At 41.5% G+C, this 19929-nt stretch overlaps 1 protein-coding gene and 1 non-coding gene across 2 annotated transcripts; one reads left to right on the forward strand and one right to left on the reverse strand.

The window, feature by feature from the left end:
* Positions 1 to 4863: 4863 nt before the first annotated feature.
* LOC101123501 (heterogeneous nuclear ribonucleoproteins A2/B1-like) lies at positions 4864 to 12290 on the forward strand. The gene is given in 4 exon segments (XM_042234993.2): positions 4864 to 4962; positions 5040 to 5134; positions 5136 to 5177; positions 5221 to 12290. Coding segments are annotated over 4 exon segments (1116 nt in total). The 3' UTR covers positions 6101 to 12290.
* On the reverse strand, positions 9597 to 9667 carry TRNAF-GAA (transfer RNA phenylalanine (anticodon GAA)). Its single transcript has one exon. It is a non-coding gene; the product is annotated as a tRNA-Phe (tRNA).
* Positions 12291 to 19929: the final 7639 nt, after the last annotated feature.

Genomic DNA, 19929 nt, shown 5'->3' on the forward strand with positions numbered 1-19929 from the left:
TTTCCCATGAAGTGATGGGACCAGATGCCATGATCTTCATTTTCTGAATGTTGAGCTTTAAGCCAACTTTTTCACTCTCCTCTTTCACTTTCATCAAGAGGCTTTTAGTTCCTCTTCACTCTCTGCCATAAGGGTGGTGTCATCTGCATATCTGAGGTTATTGATATTTCTTCCGGCAATCTTGATTCCAGCTTGTGCGTCTTCCAGTCCAGCGTTTCTCATGATGTACTCTGCATATAAGTTAAATAAGCAGGGTGACAATATACAGCCTTGACGTACTCCTTTTCCTATTTGGAACCAGTCTGTTGTTCCATGTCCAGTTCTAACTGTTGCTTCCTGACCTGCATACAGATTTCTCAAGAGGCAGGTTAGGTGGTCTGGTATTCCCATCTCTTTCAGAATTTTCCACAGTTTATTGTGATCCACACAGTCAAAGGCTTTGGCATAGTCAATAAAGCAGAAAATAGATGTTTTTCTGGAACTCTCTTGCTTTTTCCATGATCCAGCGGATGTTGGCAATTTGGTCTCTGGTTCCTCTGCCTTTTCTAAAACCAGCTTGAACATCAGGGAGTTCACAGTTCACGTATTGCTGAAGTCTGGCTTGGAGAATTTTGAGCATTACTTTACTAGCATGTGAGATGAGTGCAATTGTGTGGTAGTTTGAGCATTCTTTGGCATTGCCTTTCTTTGGGATTGGAATGAAAACGGACCTTTTCCAGTCCTGTGGCCACTGCTGAGTTTTCCAAACTTGCTGGCATATTGACTGCAGCACTTTCACAGCATCATCTTTCAGGATTTGAAACAGCTCAACTGGAATTCCATCACCTCCACTAGCTTTGTTCGTAGTGATGCTTTCTAAGGCCCACTTGTCTTCACATTCCAAGATGTCTGGCTCTAGATTAGTGATCACATCATCATGATTATCTGGGTTGTGAAGATCTTTTTTGTACAGTTCTTCCGTATATTCTTGCCACCTCTTCTTAATATCCTCAGCTTCTGTTAGGTCCATACCATTTCTGTCCTTTATCAAGCCCATCTTTGCATGAAATGTTCCCTTGGTATCTCTAATTTTCTTGAAGAGATCTCCAGTCTTTCCCATTCTGTTGTTTTCCTCTATTTCTTTGCATTGATCGCTGAAGAAGGCTTTCTTATCTCTTCTTGCTATTCTTTGGAACTCTGCATTCAGATGCTTATATCTTTCCTTTTCTCCTTTGCTTTTCGCTTCTCTTCTTTTCACAGCTATTTGTAAGGCCTCCCCAGACAGCCATTTTGCTTTTTTGCATTTCTTTTCCATGGGGATGGTCTTGATCCCTGTCTCCTGTTCAATGTCACGAACCTCATTCCATAGTTCATCAGGCACTCTATCTATCAGATCTAGACACTTATATCTATTTCTCACTTCCATTGTATAATCATAAGGGATTTGATTTAGGTCATACCTGAATGGTCTAGCGGTTTTCCCTGCTTTCTTCAATTTAAGTCTGAATTTGGCAATAAGGAGTTCATGATTTGAGCCACAGTCAGCTCCTGGTCTTGTTTTTGTTGACTGTATAGAGCTTCTCCATCTTTGGCTGCAAAGAATATAATCAGTCTGATTTCGGTGTTGACCATCTGGTGATGTCCATGTGTAGAGTCTTCTCTTGTGTTGTTGGAAGAAGGTGTTTGCTATGACCAGTGCATTATCTTAGCAAAACTCTGTTAGTCTTTGCCCTGCTTCATTCCGCATTCCAAGGCCAAATTTGCCTGTTACTCCAGGTGTTTCTTGACTTCCTATTTTTGCATTCCAGTCCTCTATAATGAAAAGGACATCTTTTGGGGGTGTTAATTCTAAAAGATCTTGTAGGTCTTCTTAGAACCGTTCAACTTCAGTTTCTTCAGCATTACTGGTTGGGGCATAGACTTGGATAACTGTGATATTGAATGGTTTGCCTTGGAGACGAACAGAGATCATTCTATTGTTTTTGAGATTGCATCCAAGTACTGCATTTCGGACTCTTCTGTTGACCATGATGGCTACTCCATTTCTTCTAAGGGATTCCTGGTCATCTGAGTTAAATTCACCCATTCCAGTCCATTTTAGTTCGCTGATTCCTAGAATGTTGACGTTCACCCTTGCCATCTCTTGTTTGACCACTTCCAATTTGCCTTGACTCATGGACCTGACATTCCAGGTTCCTATGCAATATTGCTCTTTACAGCATTGGACCTTGCTTCTATCACCAGTCACATCCACAGCTGGGTATTGTTTTTGCTTTGGCTCCATCCCTTCATTCTTTCTGGAGTTATTTCTCCACTGATCTCCAGTAGCATATTGGGCACCTAATGACCTGGGGAGTTCCTCTTTTGGTATCCTATCATTTTGCCTTTTCATACTGTTCATGGGGTTCTCAAGGCAAGAATACTGAAGTGGCTTGCCATTCCCTTCTCCAGTGGACCACATTAATGTCCTAGTAAACATAAACCTTCTGTTTGTCAGCTGTTGAGACATTTGTGCTCCCATCCTTGGGAAGCTGGGTCGGTTCCAATACCACATGTTAAGATAGAACCTGGGGAGCACAGGTGATCCCCGCCAGGGCTCCCCATTGATAGCCCCATGAACTGAGAGTTCTGTCAACACAATTTTATTAAACTATAGATCACTTCTCTTATAGGTTTTCCAAAAGTCAACTAGACTCTTGATATAAGGGAGTTGCTAGCACAATTTCCTTGCATTTTTCTCTTTAAGACATTTTTCAATTAAGTAAGGAACAGGGCGAGGGTGTCCTGGGGTAAATATGTCCAGTCTCTAAGAACAAAGGATGGTATCAGACGGGGGTGGGCATGTTAGTATGTTGGAGAATCTGAACCTGAAAGATTAGGTCAAGAGGGCAGTTGGTCTGGGTGAGGGGTCATGTTAGGAACATCTGAACGGCCATGGATGGGTATTACGAGGGGCTTATCCCAGGAACTCTACGTGATGACAACTTTACTAGAGCATTTTCTTCCCATCCTGACTATTGGAGCAAAAATATAGCTAGAAGTAAAGCAATAACTATCAATTATGATAGGAAGACAAATGTTTGATTAAAAGTTCAGTTGAACTAGTAGGATCAATCTTACAGGCCTGACCCAGGCTCTCTGGTCAGATGCTTGCCGTCGTCTTCTTGTCCTGATGAGGGTGTCATTTGAGCGTAGTTAGTTGAAGTCAGGTGTCAGAAATATGGGACAAAGTCCACGCAGGTGGAGAGGCCTTGTGTGTGTGTGTGTGTGTGTGTGTGTGTGTGTGTGTGTGTGCAGGTTCAAGATTCTTTTTTAAAAACTGAAGTATAGTTGATAGACAATGTCTTAGTTTCGGAAGCACACCAAAGTGATTCAGTTATACGTGCATATATTTCCCTTTTGCATACTCTTTTCCACCATGGCTTGTTACAGGATATTGCCTGCAGTTCCCATGCTCTACAGTAGGACCTTATTGCTTATCCATTCTATGTAGAATCACTTGCATCTGCTAATCCCAAACTCCCAGTTCATCCCTCCCCAACTCCCCATCCTCCTTGGCAACCATGAGTGTTTTCTCTATGTCTGTGAGTCTGTTTCTGTTCTGTAAATAAGTTCATTTGTGTCATATTTTAATTCCACATATAAGTGATACTATATGATATTTGTCTTTCTCTTTCTGACTTGCTTCATTTAATTAATTATCTCTAGGTCCATCCATATTGCTGCAAATGGCATTATTTCATTATTTTTTATGACTGAATAATATTATATATATCCATATCCATATTACATATGGATATATACTATTATTATAATATAATATAATATATTGTATATTATAATATATTTTAATATAATTATTAATTATACAATTATATAAATTATATATTTATATTATATAAACTATAAAATATAAATATAAATTATATAATTTTAATATAATGTAATATATATTATTATATATAATGTTAGGCTTCCCTAATGGCTCAGACAGTAAAGAATCTGCCTGTGATGCTGGAGACCCACGGTCAATCCCTGAGTTGGAAGATCCCCTGAAGAAGGGACTGGCTTCCCACTGCAGTATTCTTGCCTGGAGAATCCCATGGACAGAGGAGCCTGGTGGGCTACAGTCCATGGGGTCGCAGAGAGTCAGATACAACTGAGGGACTAACACACACATAATATTCTATATAATATATATATGAATAATAAAGTATATATAAATTATTCAGCCCTAAAATGGAAGTAATGCGATTTGCAGCAATATGGATGGACCTAGAGATTATTATTTATTAAGTGAAGTAAATCAGAAAGAGAAAGACAACTATCATTTAGTATTACTTATATGTGGAATCTAAACTATGATACAAATGAACTTATTTACAGAACAGAAACATGTGTGTGTGTATATATCTAGTGGTAAAGAACCTGCCTCCCAACAGGTAGACATAAGACACGGGTTCAAGCCCTGGGTCGGGAAGAACTCCAGGAGGAGGGCAAGGCAACCCACTCCAGTATTCTTGCCTGGAGAATCCCATGGACAGAGGACCCTGGAGGGCCATGGTCCATAGGGTCGCAAACAGACACGACTGAAGTAACAGTATAGACAGATAGATAGATAGTATCTTCCTTATCCATTCATCTGCTGATGGACACTTAGGCTGCTTTCATGTCTTGGCTATTGTAAATAGGGGTGCATGTGTCGTTTTGAAATAGAGTTTTGTCCAAATATACACCCAGGAATGTAATTGCTGGATCATACGGCAACTCTGTTTTTCGGTTTTTAAGGAAAATTCATACTATTTTTGATAGCAGTTGCACCAGCTTACATTCCCACCAACAGTTTAGGAGGGCTGTCTTCTAGAGGAGATTTTGGAATTAGAGATGCGGGCAGTAGCAGCAGCGCCGGGTCTGGAGTGGAGGTGCTCCGCGGTGGTGTTTCTCGAGCAGCGGCAGTTCTCGCTACAGCGCCAGGAGAGCCCGGTTCCTCCGCGGAGAGCGCTCTCGTCTCGCCCGGCTGGGGGAAATCGGGCTGAAGCGACTGAGTGCGCGACGGAGAGAGAAAAGAACAATTCCGTAAACTCATTATTGGTGGCTTGAGCTTTGAAACTACAGAAGAAAGTTTGAGGAACTACTAGGAGCAACGGGGAAAACTTAGATTGTGTGGTAATGAGGGGTCCTGCAAGCAAAAGATCAAGAGGATTTGTTTTTGTTTTTGTTTTGTTTTGTTTTTTTTTTTTTAGGATTTGGCTTTGTGACTTTTTCTTCCATGGCTGAAGTTGATGCTGCCGTGGCCGCAAGACCTCACTCAGTTGACGGGAGAGTGGTTGAGCCAAAACGCGCTGTTGCAAGACAGGAATCTGGAAAGCCAGGGGCTCGTGTAACTGTGAAGAAGCTGTTTGTTGGTGGAATTAAGAAAGATACTGAGGAGCATCATCTTAGAGATTACTTTGAGGAATATGGAAAAATTGATACCATTGAGATAATTACTGAGAGGCAGTCTGGAAAGAAAAGAGGCTTTGGATTTGTTAGGTTTGATGACCATGATCCTATGGATAAGATTGTGTTGCAGAAATACCATACTGTCAATGGTCATAATGCGGAAGTAAGAAAGGCTTTGTCCAGACAAGAAATTCAGGAAGTCCAAAGTTCTAGAAGTGGAAGAGGGGGCAACTTTGGTTTTGGAGATTCTCATGGTGGTGGTGGTGGAAATATTGGACCAGAACCAGGAAGTAACTTTAGAGGGGGGTCTGATGGATATGGACGTGGCCGTGGATTTGGGGATGGGTATAATGGGTATGGAGGGGGACCTGGAGGTGGCAATTTTGAAGGCAGCCCTGGTTATGGAGGAGGAAGAGGAGGATATGGTGGTGGAGGACCTGGATATGGCAACCAGGGTGGGGGCTATGGAGGTGGCTATGGCAGTTATGGAGGAGGAAAATACGGGAGTGGAAATTACAATGATTTTGCAAATTATAACCAACAATCTTCTAACTATGGTCCAATGAAGAGTGGAAATTTTGGTGGTAGCAGGAGCGTGGGGGCACCATATGGTGGAGGAAACTATGGTCCAGGAGGCAGTGGAGGAAGTGGGGGTTATGGAGGGAGAAGCAGATACTGAGCTTCTTCCTATTTGCCATGGGCTTCACTGTATAAATAGGAGAGGATGAGCGCTCAAAGGTAACAGAACAGCTTCAGGTTATCAAAATAATAATGGTAAGGAAAATCTTATCTCAGTCATGCATAAATATCCATGATATGGCAGAAGACACCAGAGCAGATGCATACAGCCATTTTGTGAATGGACTGGATTATTTAATAACATTAACTTACTGTGGAGGAAGGATTATAAAAAAAAAATGCCTTTGAGACAGTTTCTTAGCTTTTTAATTGTTCTTTCTAGTGGTCTTTGTAAGAGTATAGAAGCATTCCTTCTTTGATAATGTTAAATTTGTAAATTTCAGGTGACATGTGAAACCTTTTTTAAGATTTTTCTCAAAGTTTTGAAAAGCTATTAGCCAGGATCATGGTGTAATAAGTCATAATGTTTTTCCTTTAAAAACATTTAAGTGTGTGTAGAGTTAAGAAGCTGTTGTACATTTATGATTTAATAGAATAATTCTAAAGGAAAAAAAATAAAAAATAAAATTAGAGATGTGAATCCATGAGTCTCTGCCTTCTATTAATAGTTTGGCAGCTAATGGATTAGTAAATAATAACTGATAAGATCCTTTCTGATGTTGCCGCAACAGATCTTTATGTCCTTTCCAATAAACAAAATCTCCAGATTATAATCCATGATCTTTAAGGATTTCATCTTCCAAGAGCTCACAGTGAAAGGGGTTAGCTACTAATTTTTCATTTTCCTTATGTTTTGATAAGGCCCTGACAATAATGTAATATATCTCCTTGGAGTGAGGTTGGTCCATATACTCCCTCATTTAATCACAGGCCATCCTGTTAATTCTTTCAAAAGGAGATGGCCCATGCTTACCAAAAGGCATAGATCTAAGGTCAAGAGGCACTAGCAGAGGAGTTTTGGCCATGAGAGATGAAATGTTTCCAAAAGTTTTGCCAATTGCATTCTGAGAGCACCGCTAGTCCTTTCTACCAATGCTGAAGATATGCACAGTGAAATGCCACATAAGTGTCAAATGTCACATATAGATTTAATTATTTGTGCAATAAAATGAGTTTCCCAATCACTGTATAATTCAGAAGGACTTCCCCAGATAGGAATTATTATCTTTCCTATGACAGCATATTGAAAAGCAGAGACATCACTTTGCCAACAAAGGTCCGTCTAGTCAAGGCTATGGTTTTTCCAGTAGTCATGTATGGATGTGAGAGTTGGACTATAAAGAAAGCTGAGCGCTGAAGAATTGAGGCTTTTGAACTGTGGTGTTGGAGAAGACTCTTGAGAGTCCCTTGGACTGCAAGGAGATCCAACCAGTCCATCCTAAAGGAGATCAGTCCTGAGTGTTCATTGGAAGGACTAATCTTGAAGCTGAAACTCCAATACTTTGACCACCTGATGCGAAGAGCTGACTCATTTGAAAAGACCCTGATGGTGCGAAAGACTGAAGGTGGGAGAAGAAAGGGAAGACAGAGGATGAGATGGTTAGATGTCATCACTGACTCAATGGACATGAATTGGGTAAACTCCAAGAGTTGGTGATGGACAGGGAGGCCTGGCATGCTGCAGTCCATGGGGTAGAAGAGTCAGACACAACTGAGCGACTCAGCTGAACTGAACTGAATAGCAATTTACCTATTGTTAAAGCCATTGCTCTCCTGCATGGAAAAGCTTCAAGCCAGTGTGAAAACCCGAAGATCATTATGAACATATATTCATTTCCTTGAGATGGCAGCAGCTGGACAAAATCCAACTGCCATATGTCAAAGGGTCCCTTAGGAAGGGGAAAGTGGTCCTGTGACCCACAGAGTGACTTTCCTGGATTATACGCAGGACATACATTACAACAAGCAAATACACTATGAACCAGTTGTGGGGGAAAAGCTTCTAAACATATTGTTTTCCCCACAGAATCATTTTCTCAGGCACCCAGTGAGTAAAAGAATGTGGCAGTTGGGCTCCAGCAGGCACAACAGGTTTCCTCTCAGGTCCAAATCATATTTGTGTGACAGGGTTAAAAATTTCCCCTTTTTTATTACAACATCTGTTTCTGTTCTTCAGTGGCAGTTTCTTGAGCTTGCAGGAGGAAATCCTTCACTGAGTGAGCAGGGTTGACAGAGAGTGGTGGACATTCTCAACGCTGGACAGAATGATTACTTAGAGCTGCTTGCTGTTGGTGGCAGTACCAGCAAGCTGATTTCCTTTAGCTTCCATAGCCTTCGATTTCAAATGTCCTGGGGCTTTAATAGGTGGTAACTCTTCTGGTAATTGTGTAGATTTGATAACTTTGCACGCTGTTTCCCATCACTGATTGATCGATTGATGGCTCTGCTGGGGCTTCCTTGCAGCGCGGGCTTTTGTCTAGTTGTGGCGAGTGGGGCTGCTATCTGGGAGCAGTGCGAGGGCTTCTCATTGTGGTGGCTTTTCTTGTTGCAGAGCACGGGCTCCAGGGCGTGCAGGCTTCAGTGGCTGTGGCCCGTGGGCTCAGCAGATGCGGCTCCCCGGCTCACAGCTGTGGTGCACGGGCTTAGCTGCCCCGCGGCAAGTGCAGTCTTCCCAGATCAGGGATCGAACAATGTCCCCTGCACTGGCGGGCGGATTCTTTACCACTGAGCCACCAGGGAAGCCCTTGTTTACCATTTTTTTTTTTTTTTTGGCAGGTTGTCCCAAAGAGGTAAAAAACCTCATTGTTGCCATAATATCCCAAAGTCACGGGCCACTCCAAATGTACAAGAACTATCAGTATAAATAGTTGCTATCTGGTCTTTAGCTAGTTGACAAGCTTGAATTAAAGCAGTTAATTCAGCTGATTTTACTGACCTCATTTCTGGTAAACAAGAGTTTTCAGTTATGTCCAAGTTGGACATTACTATATTTACAGCTCGGTAATATCCTCGTTCATCTTTTAAGTAGGACCCATCAGTAAACCAAATCAGACCAGCATTGTCAATGGGAGTTTCTTGTAAGTCATTCCTAGAAGCAAGAAGATAACCCATCAATAGAGGGCAGTCAGTCTTTCTAGATGGCGCTAGTGGTAGAGAACCCACCCACCAGTGCAGGAGACTCAAGAGACTTGGGTTTGATCCCTGGGTCAGGAAGATCTCCTGGTTGAGGACACGGCAACCCACTCAAGTATTCTTGCCTGAAGAATCCCATGGACAGAGGAGCCTGGCAGGCTACAGTCCATAGAGTCGCAGAGTCAGACACGACTGAGCAACTTAGCACACAGCAAGCAGGAGGCAGTCATGGTTGTTCACCCAGCAGCCCTTTCTATAGACCAAGTCTAGTGCACGACTTAGCAACGAAACAACAGGTAGAGAGAAAAGATAAATGCTTCCAATCTGTGTGTGTTTGTTTAGTCACTAAATCATGCCTGATTCTTTTGCGACCCCATGGGCTGTAGACCACCTGTCTCCTCTGTCCATGGGATTTTCCAGGCAAGAATACTGGAGTGGGTTGCCATTTCCTTCTCCAGTGAATCTTCCCAACCCAGGGATCGAACCTGTGTCTCCTGCATTTCAGGCAGATTCTTTACCACTAAGCTACCTGGGAAACCCTCATATCTGTTTACAAATGTGCAATTTACCAAATTGCTGTAAGTCATAAATAGCTTAAAGTGCAAGATTCCCTTATCTGGAAGATTAAAATTTAGTAATATTTTAGACAAAAATTCACAAAAATTTTATCTATATTTCATATTTATCAGTTCATTTAATCCAAGGTAATTAATTTTTGTTCCGCTCGAGTCCAGTTTCTCCATTACTGTGTTGACCCTGCCTGATCACTGAGGAGCACACTCACAGGGATCATTTTAAGAAGTTTGTGAGGCTTTTGTCAAGATTAGTATGATTTGCCCAATAAACTGGGTGCCTGGATCACTGGAGATTGTGGAAAGCATAACCCTAAGTGGAAAACACAATTTCTATCAGCTTATTCGTCTCTGTGAGGGCATTAGCCTTGCAGCAAAGGAAGGCTTTAACCCACCAAATGAAAAGCAGTGTTTGCCTGGGAGCCAGGAGGAGCCAAGCAGCCGCCTTGGGTTTCCCAAAGCCCCAACTGCTCAACTCACAGCTGTCGTTTACCGTCTAATTTCTCTGATTTAGGAGCAGACTGTTCTAAGGACCTCAGGATGGCAGAAGTCTGACAATGAGGGGTTAATTCTGTAGAAGCAGGACGGACTCTATCTACACGTGCCATCATTGCTATGGTCGGCTGCCGTTGCCTTGGCATGAAAGTCAGCGAGGGCATTTCCCAAATACTCGGGTTCAGTTCTTTAATGGGAGCCTCAATTTTGATGACAGATAACATTTTATGTCAGAACATGTATGATTTCCAGGAATTTCATGTAATTTCTAAAACACTTATAAAACATATACTTACATAGACATAACATAAAGAAAGCTTAATGTTACATCTTATTTGACAGTGCTTCCTACATAATTTAATCTACCAAATAAGCTTAGTTAGTTTAATATTTTTCTGAGATGACTCAGGGGCCCTATGAAGCACCTCAAAGTTAGCTGGAGGTCAAAAGAACTTTAATTAGAATTTGATATTCTAGAAGTTTGTCAAAAATATCAGAAAGCTTCAAAACACTTGATCAAATAGGATCATAGGTTACTGTGAAACAATACTTATTTACTTAAGCAAAGTGACAGAAGATTTCAAAAGCAAGTATAGATCATGTAAAGGCAAGGAAATTCACACAATCTGTTATCAAGAGTGGGACTGCAAGAGAATTTTGTTCTTTCAACAGAGAGAAAACCAAATCCAGTCTTGCTTCAGCTTACCTTTAATAACAAATTTTATTTACCTAATTAAATGCAATCTAATTTTAATCAATTCTGACCACATACAAAATTCTCAAGTTTTCTTTTCTATAACCTTATATCACTGCTTGTATTCATTATTTATTTGTCCTTTTTTCCCATCCAGAAACAACTCATTCTTGGACAAAATTATACTCCTTTTTTTCTCCTAAACAAAGATATTTCATTTTTTATATTTTCTGTCAACATTAGATGGCCTACTTTTTTATAACTGAAATGCTTACTTTATTATTTTAGTATCTTTACTTACATAGATTATAATTTTTAAACCTTAAAAAACTTTAGTGAAAATCAGGAAGCAAGTAATTGACTGTCATACCAGTATTTCCTGATTAGCAAACCTAAGAATATACTCCATAACCTTTAAAAACATACCTTTTCCTCACAGCATAATTTCCCTTTAATGTGGTGCAAGATGTGTCTAATAAACCTGAATATCTTTAGTTTTTTTCTCTTGTAAGACAACAAAGTAGGTACATTTAGACATGTTTAGCAATGAAGGTTTGGTATTTTTATCTTAATTGGAAATGATCTGGATATCAAAAAAAATTCCCATCATCTATCCTAATTTAACAAAACTCTGGAGTTTCAAATTACCAAAAATCTGGAGAAACTGCATTTAGACATACCATAAAACATAATCATTCTTTAAGAGCTCACCTAAAACTTTTATCTCATTTATCTGTACTTCATTACTTGTGAAAATATCATCACACCAAGTTAATTTTCTTGCTGAGAAATTTTGTGACATAGATAACATGAACTTATTGACTTTCAGCAAACTTGTGCCAAGTCGCTTTAGTCGTATCCGAATCTTTGAGACCCTATGGACTGTAGCCTGCCAGGCTCCTCTGGCCATGGAATTCTCTAAGCAAGAATACTGAAGCGGGTTGCCGTGCCCTCCTCCAGGCGTACAATAAAAGGTATTATACTTTATGCTGATGACCCTAAAGACATGCCTGTACTAATCAAACCCAAAACTTAAACTTGTTTCCATTTATTAAAGATTAATCTTGATTAATCCTGGATCACATGATCCTTTAAGCATTTGGATTACTTTTATGTTACATTTAGAAATATCTGATTTGCAAGTACTTACTTTTAAAAAATTGAAGTATTATGGATTTACAATATTGTGTTAGTTTCCGGTATGCAGGAAAGTGATTCAAAGATACATACATATTCAGAGAGATATAGGCATATAGCTATAGATACAGTATATATTCTTTTCAGATTATTTTCCATTATGGTTTATTTAAAAATATTGAATATAGTTTCATGTGCTATACAACAGGACCTTGTTGCTTATCTGTTTTATATACAGCAGTGTGTGTCTGCTAATCCCAAACTCCTAAGTTATCCCTCCCCCGTTTCCCCTTTGGTACCAAAGTTTGTTCTCGATGTCTATGAATCTGTTTCAGTCCTGTAAATAAGTTCATTTGTGTTGTTTTTTTCTGGATTCCACATATAAGTGATATTACATGATATTTGTCTTATTTCACTTAATATGCTAATCTCTAGGTCCATCCATGTTGCTGCCAATGGCATTATTTAATGTTTTTTATGGCTGAGTAATGTAAGAGCTTGGGCTTCTCTGGTGGCTCAGATGGCAAAGAATCTGCCTGCAATGAAGGAGATCCAGGTTTGATCCCTGAGTCGGGAAGATCCCCTGGAGAAGGGAATGGCAACCCACTCCTGTATTCTTGCCTGGAAAATACCATGGACAGAGGAGCCTGGCAGGCTACATACAGCCCATGAGGTCGCAGAGAGCTGGACACAACTGAGCAACTAAGCACAGTATAAGAGGTCACTTTTAAGTCAATCAAATAAAGCTCTTTTACAAATTCATATTGATGATATCATCCAGAGGTAGAAACATCACATTCATAACACACACAGAGACATACATACATCTAGATAGACACGGAGATCTCAGAGTTTTCCTACTTGAATTTTAAAAGTTCTTCAGGACTTCCCTGGTGGGAATGCAGGGGACACAGGTTCAGTCCCTGATCTGGGAAGATTCCACATGCCACAGGGCAACTAAGCCCATGCACCACGACTGCTGAGCCCATGCACCTGAGCACCTGAGCGCCTGAGCGCCTGAGCGCCTGAGCGCCTGCACTCCGCAACAGGAAACCACCGCAGTGAGGAGCCCACACAGCGCTGCAAAGCAGAGCCCTGGGCACAACTAGAGAAAGCGCGCACACAGCAATGAAGACCCAACGCAGCCAAAAATCAATTAATTTTTAAAAAGAGAAGAAGCCTCCCCCGCTTCTTTCCCCCTTTGGTTTTAGCTTCTACTCATCGAGCTAACGCTGTAGTCTCAGGCGATGCTGCTGTGTTTGCATTTCAAGGACATGATAAGAGTTACAGTTTTGTTTTCTCCTGGGAGTACTTCTGTTCTCTCAGGGTCAGAATTTTGAACAGATGTTTTTATCAAGCCAGCTTTCTTTAGTCGTGCATGCAAAAATCAGTTCTGGAATGTCAAAAAGCTTTATCCTGGCTAGTTAGGGTTAGGAAAGTACTTGTAAGTATTCTTTCCATACAAATTGTAGAAGCCAGCCAGAGTTCCAATGGATGACTGCCTGTCCGGCTGCTGCTAAGCTTTAGAAACACAATTTCCCCCTTTAAAAAATACTTATTGACCTATTTGGTTGCTCCAGGTGTTGGTGGCAGCATGTGAGATCTAGCTCCCTGACCAAGGATCAAACCCGGGCCCGCTGCATCGGGAGCAGAGTCTCAGCCGCTGGACCATGAAGGAAGCACTCTCCCTTTTATTTAGATTCATTTTGTTATAAAGCGCAAGTCTTAAGGGCTTCCGCAGTGGCTCAGTGGTGAAGAATCTCCCCGCCATGGCAGGAGACACAAGAGATACAGGTCGAAATACAGGAAAATCCCCTGGAGTAGGAAATGGCCACTCCCTCCGGTATTCTTGCCTGGAAAATTCCATGGACAGAGGAGCCTGGCAGGCTATAGTCCATGGGGTCGCCAAGAGTTGGACACGTGTATGCTGCACGGCATGAGCAAAAAAAAAAAAAAAAAAACAACAACAACAACAACAAAGAAACCAGATACCAGGAACAACTTACAGGATCACCTGAAGGGCACTGAGAAGCAGCAGGGGTGCAAGGGGCCCAGGCTTGGTACCAGCTGCTGGTCCAAAGCAGAGTCTGGGGGACATTATGTGGGTTTTTCTGATATCCCGCCAACTATGCCAAGTGACCTTGACAAAAACAATCAATGAACAGCTTATAATTGGTAGAGAAAAGTGTTTTGTTTGAGCCAAACTGAGGACTACTCTGATTACTCTGAGAAGCTGCTCGGGAGAAATATGGTTTTCAGCACAGTTTTATGTCTGGTCGGAGCAAAGAACATCACACAAGAATATGATCCCTCAAGGTTTCAAAAATCAAATCGGTACATACCCAATGAGTCAGCGTGGCCTTGGCACCTGGGGAGGGAGTCTAATTATCAAAGGAGGATGTCTCCGAAAGGGAGGCATTTAATCTTTATTTTTAACCAGGACATTATTTACTTCTGGTCAGTATGCCCTTTTCTTTAATAATTAAAGCAGATGCACAACATATGTATGTTTGATAGGCCACATACAGGCTGTTCTAGTCAGTATAAAACTCAAAGTTTAACATGTATAAGCCAGAATGACTTCCCATAGCTCAATACGTGAAAATTTCTTTTATCACTACCTTCTTTTCCTCTTTTTACTTTTCTTTGCTTAGCCCTGCACTGAGGATGCAACTGGTACCTAATAAGTACTTGCCCAATAGAATCAAATATTTTTAAAATATTGAAAACTACAGAGAATGATACATTAAACATCAATGTATCCCCGTATAGAACTAACGTATTTCAATATCCTGTAGTCTTTGTTCCAGATCTTTTCCATTAGTCATGAAAGAAACACAGACAATACAGATTCAGTTGACTCTTTCTTTGGTATGTAACAATAGTGTTATCTTTTTTCTTAATCTCAAGGGCTACCACAATCATAGATGTTACCTTTACTCTTTACATATCTGTGTTATAAATTAAACATTATATATTTATCATACAATGTTTTGCATATATAATAACTTGCATTTTTTATTCTACAATTTTTGAGAAATTTAGGCATATTCATATTATGTAAATTAACTGCCATGGAGTACTTCATTACGTATATATACCTCAATTATCCTATACTGTATCGATGGATATTTTAGAACATTTTTAATTTTAGAAACAATGATGCAGTGAGCATTTGCCTTATATTTCTAGAATATATACCTAGAAGTGGAATTTTTGAACTGCAGTAGTCATTGCCAGAATAATCTCCAATGTTGTTCATTAAATTTATACAACTATTCATGGTTTAGAGTCATTTGCACTTTTCAAGCTGTAGTCGGAGACAATTAATACCATCTTCAAGAAGTATTAATAAAAATGCTTTCCTGAAAAAAAAGTAGTTCGCACTTTTCCAAGATCTGGTCAACACCTGACAAAGCCAGACTTTACAGTTCTGCTGACGGACGGGCAAAGTGGGCTCCACTTCCGTAAGACTGTTTATTTTCTATTTTTATTAACCATTTAGATTTCTTCTGTGAATCTGCTGTTGGTATTCTCTAGTTCATTTTTCAATTTGTTTTTTTTTTTTATTGATTTGTAGAAGATTCTTTGTTATGTTTTGAATGTTAGTCCCTTCCTATCTCTTTTGTCTGCGTGTGCATGTATTAAAATCTGCAAAAGTTCATTGTTTTTCTTTGTTCATTTTGCGTAGGGTGACTTTTACTGAACAGAATTAAAATTTTTCATATAGTAAAAAAAAATTTTTTTAAATGAGTGGCATAAAGAAAATGTTATCGACTCATAGATCCCACCTCCTCTAAAGAACACAGCACTAGAGCCACTGGAATCCGACTAAAGGAGAAGCCAACTGTGCAAGTCTGGATGCGCCAAGCAGGGTAAGTAGTCTCTAGCACATGGGAAAAGCCCTAAAGCTGGGAGTCAGGACACCTGATCCCAAGAACGAGGTAAATCCTCTCTCATTCACGAGGAGAGGGTACCGTGCATGCTTGCCACCACCCAGAGGTGTCAGGATGCCAATGAGAGAACGCAGGCGATAGGGCTTCAGCAGCAACACAGCCTCATCAGAACTGTTAGCCTAACTCTAATGGGTGCGGTCAGCATAAGGCAAAGTCTCTGACAGCCAGTCTCATAACTCCACCATTAGGCCAGGTGACCACTGCTGCAGTGCTGTCATGGGGCATCAGTTTTGTTCTTTATTTTGATTCACAGATAGACTGCCTGAATTAGGGCACACGGACTATCTCAGAAGAAAGCTACTGGGACTCTGGTGTGGGGGAAAAGAGGGACCCAGACTCCAAAGTCACATGGTCCTGTGGCTCTAAGGTAACATGTTTCCAGAGGCCAGCAGCTCCCACAGCACCTGGGAATCTGGTCGAAATCTAAAGTCCGGGCCCACCCACACCTACTAAATGCCAGTCTGAGGAGAGCCCAGGGATCTGTTTTTCTGAGCTCTCCTAGGATTCTAAAGCTCACCCTTACTCGGGAACCACGGTCTTAAGGAAAACAGGCCATGCACAGGTAAGCAGCTTAAGAAACCTTCAAGAAATACAGAGCCCAGAAGGTAAGCACAGATGTTTGCTCTCAAAAACTAGTCCTAAGTGTCAAGCCTACTGCAAGTGGCAGCTGACTCAGCAAAGAATGTGCTTCCCTGGGCGTGGGTCTAGGGCTTGAATCCAAGGCCTAGGCCACAGCCTGTCAGCAATCAGGGGGCTCACTGGCCGGCTGGTGGATAAACTGTTCCCAACTCGACTCCCAGCTAGAGAGGCAGTATGTGGCAGCAACGGGAACGTGTAAAGATGTTTCTCACTGGAACTTCTCTGGTGGTCTAGTGGCTAAGACTCTGCACTCCCAATGCAGGGGGGTCTAGGTTCAATCGCTGGTTAAGGAATTAGATCCTACATGTCACAACTAAGACCCAGTACGACCAAAAAATAAACATTTTTTAAAGACATACGTTCTCTCACAAAGGTTTGCAAATGGCTGTCAGGAAGCAGAATGGGAACCCAGAGTCTCAGCAGGAAAGCCAGCTGCAGGGCACCCCGTGAGCAAGTGCTGTGCCCACTGCCACTAAAATCTCTGAGGAGAAGGTCCAGTTCAGTACACACACACCTTGCTTCCCTGAAGAAAGAACCCGAGGTGACCAGAAGCCACCAATGTGGTCACTGTCCCATCCGGAGATGTTGTGTGTGACTGGGACAACCAATCCAAGGGCAGGGCCTGCCTTCCAAGTCGCCCATATTTCCCCGTCATCTACTGACTCGATGCCACTTTGCACTTTTCCTTTTCTTCCCAGAAGTGACACAGGATAGACTCTGGTCAGACTATCAGTCTCCAGTGACAGCTGGCCTGGATACCTCCTCTTCCCCTCAAACGCACCTGTCCTCTTCCCCAACTGAAGGTCCCTAGTCCTCAGCCAAAGTCCAGATTCCGTGTTTCTCAAGGAGAACCGTCCTGTCCACAAGTTACTTACCCTAAGGAAGAAGAGGGACAAGTGAACAGGCAACCGGAATAAAGTGCCGTGAATGCCAGAGGTTTGGGGTGGGAGTGGGGCCAGTCACAAAGGCAGGGAGACATCCTTGCCCAGAAGGTCGGTGAATCCACGGAGCGGGGTAAGCTTCACTTGGGTACCCACCAGGAAGGTATTAACCCCAACTTGTTGACATGTGGTCTCCCTTGGCAGGGCCTGAGATGTAGGCAGGGCCTTCATCCTCTCTGCCTAGTAACCCAGGAATGTTTGCTGACATGGGTGCATTAGATTAACATGGCTTAGGACGCTAGCCCTCAACACAGCCAACGCCCCGCACTACCTCTGTACTCCCCAGATAACCTTGTTTCCTCCAGCAGCTTCGAATGTCTGCCTGCATACATTTAGACTTGAGCTAGAAAAAGAATAATGCATAACCCTGTAGCCCATCCTCAAGGAGGGAAGGCAGGAGCTTAAGTCACTACGAATGCACAGCTTTAAGAGTATGCTAGAAGGTAGAGACAGCTGAGAGAGGCATGTCTTAGAGGGAGGCCCATCACAGAGGGCAATGCCTTGATCCCTTCAGTGGCCCTCAGCTCAGAAGCACAAGGTTCCCAGGGCACACAGACTTGGTCTTGCTTAAGTCATGCCAAACAGATTCACAGACACCAATTACTAAACAATCATAAGGCCAAGTTAATAATTTACCTTTTCAGTAGCTAATCATGTTTGCCCAGGACATTACCTGAAATGCATAGTTCAGGCACACATTCGACAGGGATTTCATAGCACCAAGTACCCTTATTTAGTAAACTGTGAGTACCTGGTTGGGGGAAAGAATGCAGCCAAATGAGGCGGAGACCCAGAAGCGGGAGATGGAATTGTGCAATGAGCTTGGCGTCAAGCTGGAGTTCAAACACTGCACTATTTACTAGACAGGTGACTTGAGGAAACTTAATCTTCCTGAGTCTCTTTGCTCATCTGTAAAATGGGCATAACAACACTTCCTCATGTGAATGTTATGGAATTAAATGAGGTTACACATGCATAACTAGGGTTACACATCCTACATTTCTCTATGGTTATATTCATCTGGAAAGGCTGTGTGGTATGATGGTTAAGAGAACAGACCCTGGGAGCAGAGAGATCTGATTCTAGCTCTACCACTTAGTAATATATCTAGGGCAAGCTGCTTTTTTCCAGTAAGCTTCAGTTTGCTCATTTGTAAAATGGGAATAAAGATTCCTCAGAGGCAAAGAAGTAAGTGAAATAGTGTATTCAAAGGACTTAGAAAATTCTAGGTTATGAAAAACATTCAACAAATGGTATGTTTGAGATTTTTAAAAATTGTCCATGATTAGATACAATGAATAACACATGTACTAAAAATTAAAATTAGTACTAACTTCAATGAAATTAAATGCAGGGCCATCAAACATGATCCAAAAAGTTATCACTTTGTATTTAGTTATTAGAAAACTTTTTGAGGAAGCAGGCCTCTAGCCTCAGACTAGTTTCATGCTCATAAACTAGTTTCTAAAATAATGTCATTTGTGTGCAGTCATGCAAAACTCAAAGTTTCAATACTGCTAAGTCATGCCTCAGCGTGAACCAGAGAAGCAGGTCTGGATCTATCTTTCCAGTTTGTGTGACCGGAATCCTGGTATCCATAAAGCATTATGCATTTGGTTTAACATCGTGTGATTGTAATAAAAGCCCCTGCAGCAAGGGACAGATCACTTCTCTCAATTCCGGATCATCCATTTTATTTACTCTCTCCCTTTTATTTATTCTTCCCACTGACCCTGTCGGGTTCTAAATGATTTATAAAGCTTATAAACCCTTGCAAGAGCAATCTTGAACTTTGATTTTAAAAATCAACATTTTTTAATCCTAACCTTGCAAATTTGAATGGTGTAAATCAAAGGTCGGCCCCTTATCCACTCACCCTGTCCTCAGCAACACTGCTACTTCATCCAGATCCGGGAAACCACACAGCTGCCCAGGACACTGCTCCAACCGCTCGGTTATTTGGCTCTTACTCTATTATAATGAAGTATGTTTCCACATTTCAAGGTGGACTCTGCATTTTTACAGTCGCAACCGAAATTTTACACAAAATAAAAGTATCTGAAAGAATGAGAATGTTTCTGTAATCACCAAAACTAAAATTTGAGCAGCTCTGGTAAACTGTAATCATTTGCAAGTGAATACACTGGACCTGGAACCTCATTAGTACACCCACTTTGGTCTCTGCTTTCCCAGCAAGGAGGTCACAATTCGGAAACACTGGGAGGGAGGTGGGGGCAATGATTCCACGAACGGTAAGGTGATGCGAGGCTTATTTTGAGCAGTGTTGGTAGAGCACGAGAACATGGAGACATTCCCCACGCCAACATCACTTCCAGGAGGTCCAGGGGTTAAGAATTACTTTC

The sequence above is a fragment of the Ovis aries genome, chromosome 18 (genome assembly GCF_016772045.2).
Source record: "Ovis aries strain OAR_USU_Benz2616 breed Rambouillet chromosome 18, ARS-UI_Ramb_v3.0, whole genome shotgun sequence".
NCBI lineage: Eukaryota > Metazoa > Chordata > Mammalia > Artiodactyla > Bovidae > Ovis > Ovis aries.